Raw genomic sequence first — 10,906 nt, forward strand, 5'->3', positions numbered from 1 at the left:
CCCAAATAAAAAGAAAAATAAAAAAATGCCAGGAATTATTTTAATGTTAAAAAACAAAATAAAATAAAAGCGGATATGGCAACGCTACTAGTAAAGTGGAATACATCACAGAAACCAAAGTCTTTTTGCAGGCAACACTGTTCGGAGAGAGGAGAACACTTGACGGGTGAAAAAAGTGAAGTCCTAAATTATATACAATAGTATCTAAGGGTGGCTTTGAAAAACAGTCTCCTTTAACGTGATTCAAGGTTTAACTCGCCGTTATCTATTGCTTATTTGTTCAGATCCATAATAACACTTAAGAGAGAGACGGATGCGTAAAAATGAGACACCGTGGAATAAAGAAAAACCAAAAAAAACCAGCTTTTCGTATGAAAACGCCACGTGTACGCACTTGTCCGATGTGGAATGTACCTACAGTCGTTTCACGGGCCGGGGGCTTCTCGTCGCCGCACCGCTCCGGCGGGAAAACCGGCCGGGTCCGGCCGGCGAGAGAGCCGGGACACGCTCGCTTGCCGGGGATGAGCTCGTGGAAAGCGCCCCGCAAGCCTCTTATCACCCCAAAACTCGTTTCCAGGCGGAAAAGTCCGACTTGCCCAGCTGTGAACGGACAGGATCCGAAAGCGTCTGGTAGCGAGATGGAAAAGGGGGGCAGAAAGCCCTGATCCTTATGAAGGACGAGACTCAGTTGTTAAATTTTAAGGGGTATCCGATGGCTTTTTCCAGGCACTCTACCAAAGAGCCGGCGGAAAGAAAATCCCTCTCCACTTCCACAAATTTGATGTAGATGGATTTGGGCGACACGCCGGGCTCTACGACGCAGTTCTGAGATAAAAAGGCGTTGATCCCGACCCAATCTTTGCTGAAGGTTTTGGTGTTTGCCTGAAAGTGTAAAAACAGGCACTGCTGGAGAGTCCGGACCTCGGCGATGCCGAGGTAACAGTAGATAATCCGGGCGGATTCCATATCCACCCGGAGGGAGGCTTGCGGCGAAGGGACCTCCAGCTCCCCTTGAGTCTCATTGCCGGGATCGGGCCCCCTGTGCTCGGCGAGAGGGGAGGGGGGTTTCTCGTGGCACTCTTCGTAACCGATGGCGTACAAGCCGGGGCTTTTGGGGATCCCTCCCGGTAATAAATACTGAACGACGTTTCCTCCGGTGGGTTTGGAGTGAGCGATGGGTATCCAGTCGATCTCCATGTGCAGCTCGAGGCACCTGGCTTCGCTGATGGTGATCTCCAGGAACTTGTAATAAACGTTTTTCCAGTTCATTTTCTGCACTCTGGTCATGATAACCCGACCCTCCGGCTTTTCCGAGTTGAAATATTCCCGGAGCCGCTTGCCGAGGGGTACCTGCGAGCTGATCTCCGCGTAGTGGTAACGAATATCCTCCTTCCAGCGGGTGTTGTAACCGATGCCGAAAATGGCCAGTTTGTTAGAAAGATGTAGCCTGGAGAAGTCCGTCCAGCTCTGAAACAGCTCCCACTTCAACTGGACCGACTCCAAGATTTGCATAATATTCTGCATGACGTCGCGCTTCCTGGAAATTAAAAAACACGGAGAGAAGGATAAAGGCATCAGTAAAACCGGAGCTGCAAAACCATCCCGGCGAGCGCACCGACCTCCGGAAAATACTAATCCCTTTCAGCCTTCCCGACTGCTTTTTAGGCGGTGGGTATTTCGTTACGACGTATGCCCCACATTGCCGGGTGAGTTTACGGATTGTAACGCCACACCGATGGTTTGTTTGTGGGGGGTTTTTTTTTTAATTAATCTCAGCAAAACCAAGGAAAAACCCAACCCAAACTCCTTCCAATTCCTCAAGCACACTACGATCTCCGCTGGAAATGAGATTTCATGCGTAAAGTTCTGCAGGAGACAACCCGGTAAGGAAAACGAGAGCTGATAAATCCCCAAGTTCCGCTTCCAAGAAAGATTTCGGCTCTTACCAACCCCCGAAACAACACACGGTGGAAAAGCCCTGCTCCTACCCGCGCTGCTTCAAAGCAACTGCAAGCAAACACGTGTCTGGTGCCGCTAAATAAATGCGAGCTTAAGTTACTGGATTATTCTTCACGGCCGTGCGTTCCCATCGGCACGCGGTCCGTCGCGGAGGACCAGAGCTGCAATCCCTAATTTGCAACCGCCACTCAGAACACTTCCACCTCCTCCTTACTCCAAAATTAACGCGAGGGAACGGGGCTGTAACTATATAAAAAAACCAAACCCAACGACAAAGCAAGCGCCAAGCCGCTCCGAAGGGCTCGGTCCCAGCGCTGGATCAGAAACACGGCTCAAGGGACCGACCCCGTCGAGCAGAAGATGCCGGTGAAGGTGACCTGCGCCCGGACACAACTGGTGCGCTAACCCGCCGGCGTGACGGACAGCAGAAATCCCTCCGGACATCCAGTAAAGAAATCCCCCCCCCTGTGTTTCCAAATATTTCTTCTCGCTCCTGGTAACGACACCGGTATCAAAGCGAGTTTCCACGGAGGGATTTACGCTTCGCTAAGCGATCAGGAGAGAGCATTCGCGTGCGCCTGAAGCCGGAACAGCTTCCTCCAGGATGAACGAGACACTCCGGACGTAATTAACTCGTAGGGAGGAACTGCTCGTCTTAGGAGTTATTGTCCTATAATCAAAGCTGCGGGAAGATAACGCGACTCGTTTGGTAACGGAGAAATCTCCCTAGGTCCAACAAATGGGATTTAAAAGCTTGCTCCGCGCAACTCTCCTCCCTTTCACCTGTTGCGCTGCATCTGTAAAGCTGAACCGCAGTCGCGTGGGGGTCACCGCACCCCCAGGAGGGTCCCTCCTCCTCCCACGTCCCACCAGGGGAACGGTCTGCATCTTTAGCCCCTGCGCCAGGCGACACCGGTTTTCTTCTGCGGGGCACGCACGAACTTCCCTCCTCCTGTGGGTTCCTTTCCTGCGTTCGTGGAGATCACTTAAACTCCCTAAAATCAGCCTTTCCCGACAGCTCCCCGATGGGAGTCAAGCGCGAGACTGGCGAGGGACACGAAGGTCTTCAAGCAAGAGGAGATAACGACGCCCCACGAACCGCACAAGGATACACCTGGGGTTGAGACTCCGGCAGCTGCACTTCTGCCCCGTAAATCCCGACGTGGATCAGAAGGTCTCTTTTTGCATCATATTGATATAAGGGTTCAAAGAAAAAAAAGGTTTGGGAGCCGCAGACCCTTCCCACGGTGCTGGAGAGGTCCAACCTCACAGCCTCTCATCTCAAAAAATCTGCTTTTATAGGCGTAAATATAATGCACGTGATTTCGGGAAGGTTCTCCGAGCGCTGGTTGTCCTGTCGGCGACCTGGTGCCTCCAGGGCAGACTGAAGGCGCTGGGCTTGGGACCAGCGAGCTCTGTTTCGAGCAGTTTGAGGCACGACGGTTGGTGCACACCAGCTCTGCAGACCTCAGGTGGGGTGTCCGAGCCCCCTCAGAGCGGGTCCGAGCAGTCCAGGCTGAGATCGCTCACTCCTCAGGGCGACGGGAGGGACCGCATCCATCAGCGCGCCGCCTGTCTTAACTACCTAGCAGCAGCATCCACGCCAGAAGATTCCCGGATAGACCTTAAAAGGCATTTTGGCAAGAGCGTCTCCGCCACGATCAGAGCGTAACTGAGTTTCTAGAGCACCAAGGAGGGGACCTGCTTGGCAGGCGGAGTTGTGTTTGAGCCAGGGGTTTTTAAAAACGCCTGTTGCACCCTCAGCAAACTCCTGTTTCTTATTTTAAGTTACTTCTGAGGAGTCATTTCCACGTCCCCCTGACCAGCAGCAAAGGAGGAGGCAAGGAGAGAAACGCCGTACAAGAAAAAAAAAAATGCGTATTTACCCCAAATCAGTTTATATTTACATACAAACGCCGCGGCAATACAAGCCTGGACCATTTCAAAGCTCCTCTACAGCTTCCCCGACGCTTCTTCAGAAGCTGAGCAGCGCGGCATCGCTACGCTTGGAAAACGCCTTTTGTTTTGGAAGCGCCAAGTTCACCTTCTGGGGACGAGACAGACAAGGGGACCAGACAGACGAGGGGACGCGGTTAAGCGCTGGCTCGGCGCAGGGCTGTTTGGGAGCACAGAGCCTGCGTTCAGCCGCTGTTATACGCTCGTTCGACTCAAGACAGGCAGCTGAACTCAATTTAAGCAGTCCCATCCAAACCCAGAGACAGGAGAAAGCAGCGTGGGCAGATTTTCATTCAGCAGTGGAGGAACAGAGCTAAGAACCGAAAAAAAAAAAACCCCAAACCACCCCACCTTTATTAATTACACTATAAATAAACGCTAAGTTTAGTTCAGCACAAAATAGAGCTGAAGCTCTGGTGGAAAAAAAAAAAATTAGTCACTCATCAAACCGCTCCTGCTGGGAAGAGGAATAATTTCACTAGAGATGATCTCCGGCAGCACCTCGCGTACGGGAGAGAAGGGCTTCCCCCAGAGGGAATCCATCGCTTTGAGCACGGAGGAAGCAATAGGGGAAAAACAAAACAAAACAAAAAGACATTTTAAGAAACTCTGCTGTTCGGTTTTAGCATCTCCTCTTCCCGCTTACACCAGGGCTCGACGGCTCGGCAGCCGCCCTGCTGGGCTTCGCTTTCCCAGGCTCTATCCAGCATCTCCGCGACGCGACCAAGCAGAGGCATAAGCAGTTAAAAGAGTCAAATTGTTACTATTATTTATTTCTCAACAGAAATATCTGGGCTAGCAGAGGGTTTACCAGTTTAGTTCCACAAAATAGAGCTGAAGCTCTGGTGGAAAAAAAAAAAAATTAGTCACTCATCAAACTGCTCCTGCTGGGAAGAGGAATAATTTCACTAGAGATGATCTCCGGCAGCACCTCGCGTACGGGAGAGAAGGGCTTCCCCCAGAGGGAATCCATCGCTTTGAGCACGGAGGAAGCAATAGGGGAAAAACAAAACAAAACAAAAAGACATTTTAAGAAACTCTGCTGTTCGGTTTTAGCATCTCCTCTTCCCGCTTACACCAGGGCTCGACGGCTCGGCAGCCGCCCTGCTGGGCTTCGCTTTCCCAGGCTCTATCCAGCATCTCCGCGACGCGACCAAGCAGAGGCATAAGCAGTTAAAAGAGTCAAATTGTTACTATTATTTATTTCTCAACAGAAATATCTGGGCTAGCAGAGGGTTTACCCCGTGTCAGCGCTGTGTGTCACGGGGCAATCTCATTTTTCATCTGCAGAAGGTGCCCTAGAGCTGGATTTTACCCTATCGTCAAACCACGACCTCGTGCTGGAGACTGGCCGTCTGCGTTTCTTTCTCCTCGGAAGCTTTTGCAATTCAAATGAGGAAAGACACCAGATGTGGTGCAAATTTGTTCTAAGGTGCCGTTTCCAAACAAAACCAGACTTCAAAGCAGCTGAAACAGCTGGTTTCAGTGAAGGACCCGGCTCCCCGAGCTTCTCCTAGTTCATCTTCACAAAGCCCGCAGTGAACAAAACCGCTCCTCAAATAAATTTAAAAATAGCAGAACGGAGTCTTAAGTAGCGCTTCACTTTTCAAAACAGTTTATTCGCAGGCAGCAGCGCGCCAAGGGGATGCAACAGCAAAGCCGCCGCGGGGAAGGAGAGTCCAGCTGACGGAGCACGGGACCCGGACACAGCTTACCTACTGCCCTTCGCTTCCTACACCGCCAAAAATAAGGCAACCCGGGAAATACGGGAAGTCCTTATGTGTCTTTGGAGGCCAGTTATTTACCACCTGAAGCTGAGAGAGGCAGGGCTGTCCGCGCTAACGTGCTGTGCGGCTTGCTTAGAGATACAGTGCAGTAGGTTTGTTGGCGCGCGATCAGGTCCCGGTGCCGGCCGAGCCGGCGGGAGCAGCTGAACCCCTTCGCAGGGAGGGGGACGAAAGCGAGCTCCCTCTCCTTCTGCGGGTTTGTGGTCAGCTGATAGCGACAGCAGCTTCACGCGTGTGTGTTTTATCGGGGAAAAAGAAGAGCTGGAATAAATTCCAGTGCTCAGAGCGCTCAGTGATGAGTTTCCTATAGCGAGCATCTTCGCGGCAACTCTCCCACCCTCCCTGCTAGGAAAACAATGTCACGGTGCACGTCTGCTCCCGTGGTTTTCTGCAAGCTGCTCAGCTCCAAAAAAAATCCTTCCAAAAAATCTCAGGGGAGAGAAAGGGATAGGCAGAGACAAGATTTTTAGCAATACACATGCTGATAGTCCGGCATCGCCACACCGTAATTTTTCCACCTCAAAAATCGCAGCACAAGGTTCAGCAAAGAATTGGAATGCACCGCCACTCCCTCCGATTTTATTGAGATTATTCCTGCTGAAAACCTGCACGTGACCAAGAAAGCGGATGAAGTGAAGCCCTACCTTCTCTGAAGTAAGTTATGTACGTATTTTAAAACGCTGGCCAAAGAGGTGAAAAAGTTTGGCATCTATTTATCCTCTGCGGCTTTTAAGAATAGACGCAATTCTATTTTTTGAAGATAATAAATAAATACCCAGCTTATCTTCGTATCAGCCACGCTTCTCCTGACTGCTTTTAATCTACTAAGTCAGAGTTTAGAAGTTCCTTGCTCTCATAGTGGGGGGGAAGTAATTTTCAGCAAATCTGTGTTGGAAGATGCTTTGTGCTTCCACCGAGCATGGAAGATGGGCTTATCACCCGCACGCTTCACAAAATGCCCGAGAGTTCAGAGACTTCTGTGCGTTTTAGAGGGAACTTGGGGGGAAAAAAAAAAAAAAAGAGAGACCACAAAACTCTGAAAAGTCTAATCTACCAAATCTAATCCAGCCGTCCAGCTACACAACCAAACCTGGAAGAGAAGATTCAGGCAGTCCGAGCCTCCACCTCGGAAAATTCAGGATTATTTTCTATGCAGTTCCCTAAAGCACGCCTTGAAAGGTAACGTTATCCCAGAACAGTCCTAGGAAACCGTTCAAAGAGGCGATAGTAATGTTTACACTGAAAACAGTTATTTTTCTCCAGGTCATCCCTGAACCGCTGAACTGAATTCGCTCCACGTTAAGGAAAAAAGTCACCTTCTGGTACCGTGAAAATCCACCTGAAGTGAGGAGTTTGACGAAGCTAGGCCATTACGATGGAAGCGTCTTTTTTAATTATTTTTACTTTTTTAGGTTTTGGAGGACTTTTTTTCTCCATTTAGTCACAGTAAAAAGCCTCTGTTGTATTACTAACCAGGGACACTACGTTAATGCATACGGTGCCGGTGACTTCCTACCCTACAGGAGCTCGTTTTCCAGCATAGGAAATACCAGGCTGACTTCGGATGACACTGCAAATTACCGGCGGGGGAGCGCGTGCGTGGAAGACACGATGCCCCGCAGGCGTTCCCGGCCCGAAGGACCCGCGAGCCAATTTGCGATAGCTCACTCCCGTCGCAGACAGATCTACGACCGCCCCGTGGGTTTTAAAGCCCTAAAGGTCGGAAGAGAGTAGCCCTGGTCCGAGTAAATACGGCACAGTTCCTTTCATTTTTCGAAATGCTCTGTGTTATTGTTGGCGAGGCACGGGAGGTTCACATGCTCAAAGCATTCGAAATGCTCCGGTATTTGTCAGATTGAACCGATCCAAAAGGTTACGAGTCAGCTCTGGAAAGTTATAAAAATAAAATCACAAGCTTCGGCACGCCTTCCCACCAAGGAGGGGAAACGCACGAACTTTTCTTGCAGGCATTACTCACACCGAGCCAACAGCACGCACTACTACCGGGCTGCTGCGTCCCTCTTCTCGCTCTTCCCTTAGAATCATAGAATCATTAAGGTTGGAAAAGACCTCTAAGATCATCGAGTCCAACCGTCAACCCAACACCCCCATGCCCACTAAACCATGTCCCTCAGCGCCTCATCTACTCGTCTTTTAAATACCTCCAGGGATGGGGACTCCACCACTTCCCTGGGCAGCCTGTTCCAATGTTTCACCACTCTTTCAGTAAAGACATTTTTCCTTACATCCAATCTAAACCTCCCCTGCCGCAACTTGAGGCCATAAGTTCCTCCACTCCTCCTATATTCTCTTTTTCCCTTACGTCCAAAGGGGGCAAACTTCAGGCAGATGAAGAAAAAAAAACCAACCAACCCAGATTACAAACAGATCCAAGAGTCTGGCCTCGTGTCACGATACCCGCAGCCTGCCCACACGCATCCCTAATGAATCGGATGTGTATTTTTTCCCGCATTTTAAGTCCTTGCATTCATGTAGTGAGTCTTGTTTCGTTTGCTGAATGACGAAGCCAAGAAGAGACAGAGCTGTGAAGCTTTTCAGATGTTCTGAGGTAACTGGAATAATGCATAAAGCAGATTCAACTGTATGAATAGTCTTGCACAATGTATTTATAATTATAATCAGAAGTTTCAAATATCCTCCCCTCCTGCCCGACATCCCCAGGGAACCTGCACGACATCCCCAGGGAAATACATTCCAGGGTAAAACATTCATGAATTACTTACTGCGTGTCTTCTGAAGATTCCTGTTTTATCTTTAATGTTCTTTTTGTGGTAGGCATTTCATCTGAAAGGTAAAATTCCAACACGTAATTATATTTTAAATAACGTTCCTGGGTCTTTTTTTTTTTTTTAAGGCTGAAATTAAAAAGAAATTAAAAAAAAAAAATTAAGCCAGGCAGTTCACTAAGTTCTGCACGAGGCGGCTCCAGTTCCTAAATCCTCCGTAACGGAATATTTTTTTTTTTTTTCTTGGAAGCGATGTGATCAGTTAAGATCTGAATCTGTCTCTGAAATTGCAAAACCTTTGGAGGACAAGACTACAATTCCCACTATTAAATCGCAAATCAATTTAATTGCAAACTACATTGTTAAAAAAAAAAAGGGAGGGGGGGGGAGAAAGAAAAAAAAGACTATTCTGCTTTCAATGGCACATTTGAAGAGGAAGCACCAGAACAAATGCATCTGTATTCCATTTAGATGTTCTGTGCTAAGTGCTTTTCTCAAGACTTCTCCGAGCATTAAGAATATCGTCAGCCCAAGTGCACACAAACGTCTCCGATTCAGCTGAAGGAAAACGGTGACAAACCAGGAGACCGCAGTTTGACTCACCAGAACGAGTCAAACTAGACAGGATTAGCCGTCGTTTACATACGATCTGTAACGTCGTCTTCTCCCCACCGTTTCTCTCCCACATATTTCTGACTTTTAAATCCCCTGGGGAAGAAGTCTGAGAGAACCGGAACGCCGTTAACAGCCAACTTGCAAATTTTAACATTAAACTGCAATTTAAGCCTCCTTCAAAGCATCCCAACTCACCGCTCCCCTGCACACAGATGTGAACAGGTACACGACTGCACCTCCTCTCCCTGTTTCAGCCCACAAAGCACGAGGGGGAGAAAAAAAAAAACCCATCCCACCAAGAGCCTTTATCCAATTCACCTTCTAACTACCACTTCGCTTGGGTCTCCATTGAATTTGATCCGACTTTAGGTTTCCACAGTGAAAATAACCCCCTTGGTCAGGCAAGGGAGGAACACGCACCCGTAAGATCAGTGGCTCAAGAGAGAGAAATATACCTAAAGAAACCCACTTTTTCACAAAACTGCTCAGATCAGTGCCCATTTTCAATCAAGAATGTGGTTCCTTGCTCCGTTTGACAAAGTTCAGTAAGCCACAGGCAACAACCAAATCTCCAAATTAATCAATATACTGATTCTTATGCAGAGACACCAATAATAATTCAGGTGAGAAAAGCATGTGGAGGAGTTCGGTTTAGGTCTCAATCCTGGAGTGTGAGCTTGCTTGCCTTTTTTTTTTTATTTAAAAAAGGCCACGCATCTGGATATAAGCACATTTATACATTTAAAACAAACATACCGGTTAGGGTGTATAGGAAGAAGCAGCAACATTTATAGTCACCAGTATGACTATAATGGCAGCGGTGTAAAGTCCCGTTCGTAATTTAAGTGAACGGTGTTTGAACGGTAACCCACGGGCTCAGCTGGTGCCCAAGGACCATCAAAGCAGGGTACCACCGAAAGGGAAAATATCTCCCTGATCCCACGAGGGGAAAGTAGAACCGAGCGGGGAAGGAGAGACAGGGAACGTGTTGCCACCTCCTCCTCCACCGTTTCTGGCCACACAGCCCTTCTTTCCTCTTGGTAGGCTCTTTAAACTCAAGTCTTGATCCTAAAATACTTCGGGAACCACGGTTTGCTTTTGATGATGAACTGGGGAACTTCTTTCCCCTTTCTCCCCAAGGACATCAGGTGTCTAGCATCTAGAGCACGCTGTGTCCAAAACGTGAAAGCTGGTACTGAGACATGTATGTGTGAGATAGGTACGAGCACAGGTAAAATCAGAGGATGGAGACGCGCCAAGATGGGATTTCTTACCCAATTCCTGTTCGCCGGTCTGGTAGCAATGAAGATCCTGACTGTGGTTTCCCCAGTCCTCCTGCGAATACTCCTCCATCGTGCTGCCGTCCGACTCCAGCTCCTGGTACAAGCCGCTGCTGTTGATGAGGACGGGCTGGCAGGGCTGGGAGTCCCATCCTCCCTGCCCAAACACCTGCTCCAGCTGTTCAAACGTGTAGCTGCTTTTCCTCTTCCCCACACCATGCTCCTTCACGCGGCTGTAGCACCTGCGAAGGGTCTAACACAGAAAAAGGCACGTTAATCAGGCGGCGACGGGTTGGAAGAGCACACATTCACTTGCAGACAGTTACATGGCTGCTAGGCAGAGTTTAGGGTGGTTTGTTTACTTCTGCTGATCAGTATTTGCCCCACGCTCACAAGCTATATGCAATGCTCCCGAATTAATCTACGCCCGCCAGGAAGCATCGTACGTATCCGACGTTCCCGCTGCAGCGATTTAGCGTTAACATCTACGACACAGGACAAAGTTGCGTAGCAGCGACAGGTTCGTCAGATTTAACTTGGGCGATTTATTCTCTTCCCCACT

At 49.0% G+C, this 10,906-nt stretch overlaps 1 protein-coding gene across 1 annotated transcript; it reads right to left on the reverse strand.

Moving 5' to 3' along the window:
- Positions 1–61: 61 nt before the first annotated feature.
- MSANTD2 (Myb/SANT DNA binding domain containing 2) lies at positions 62–10,577 on the reverse strand. The gene is made up of 3 exons (XM_009272999.2): positions 10,339–10,577; positions 8,447–8,507; positions 62–1,537 (listed from the first exon to the last, which is right to left on the reverse strand). Exons 1-3 carry the CDS (start codon positions 10,415–10,417, stop codon positions 685–687), a joined length of 993 nt encoding a protein of 330 aa, XP_009271274.1. The 5' UTR covers positions 10,418–10,577; the 3' UTR covers positions 62–684.
- Between the last annotated feature and the right edge of the window lie 329 nt (positions 10,578–10,906).

This window comes from Aptenodytes forsteri, unplaced genomic scaffold (genome assembly GCF_000699145.1).
Source record: "Aptenodytes forsteri isolate BGI_AS27 unplaced genomic scaffold, ASM69914v1 Scaffold126, whole genome shotgun sequence".
Classification (NCBI taxonomy): Eukaryota; Metazoa; Chordata; class Aves; order Sphenisciformes; family Spheniscidae; genus Aptenodytes; species Aptenodytes forsteri.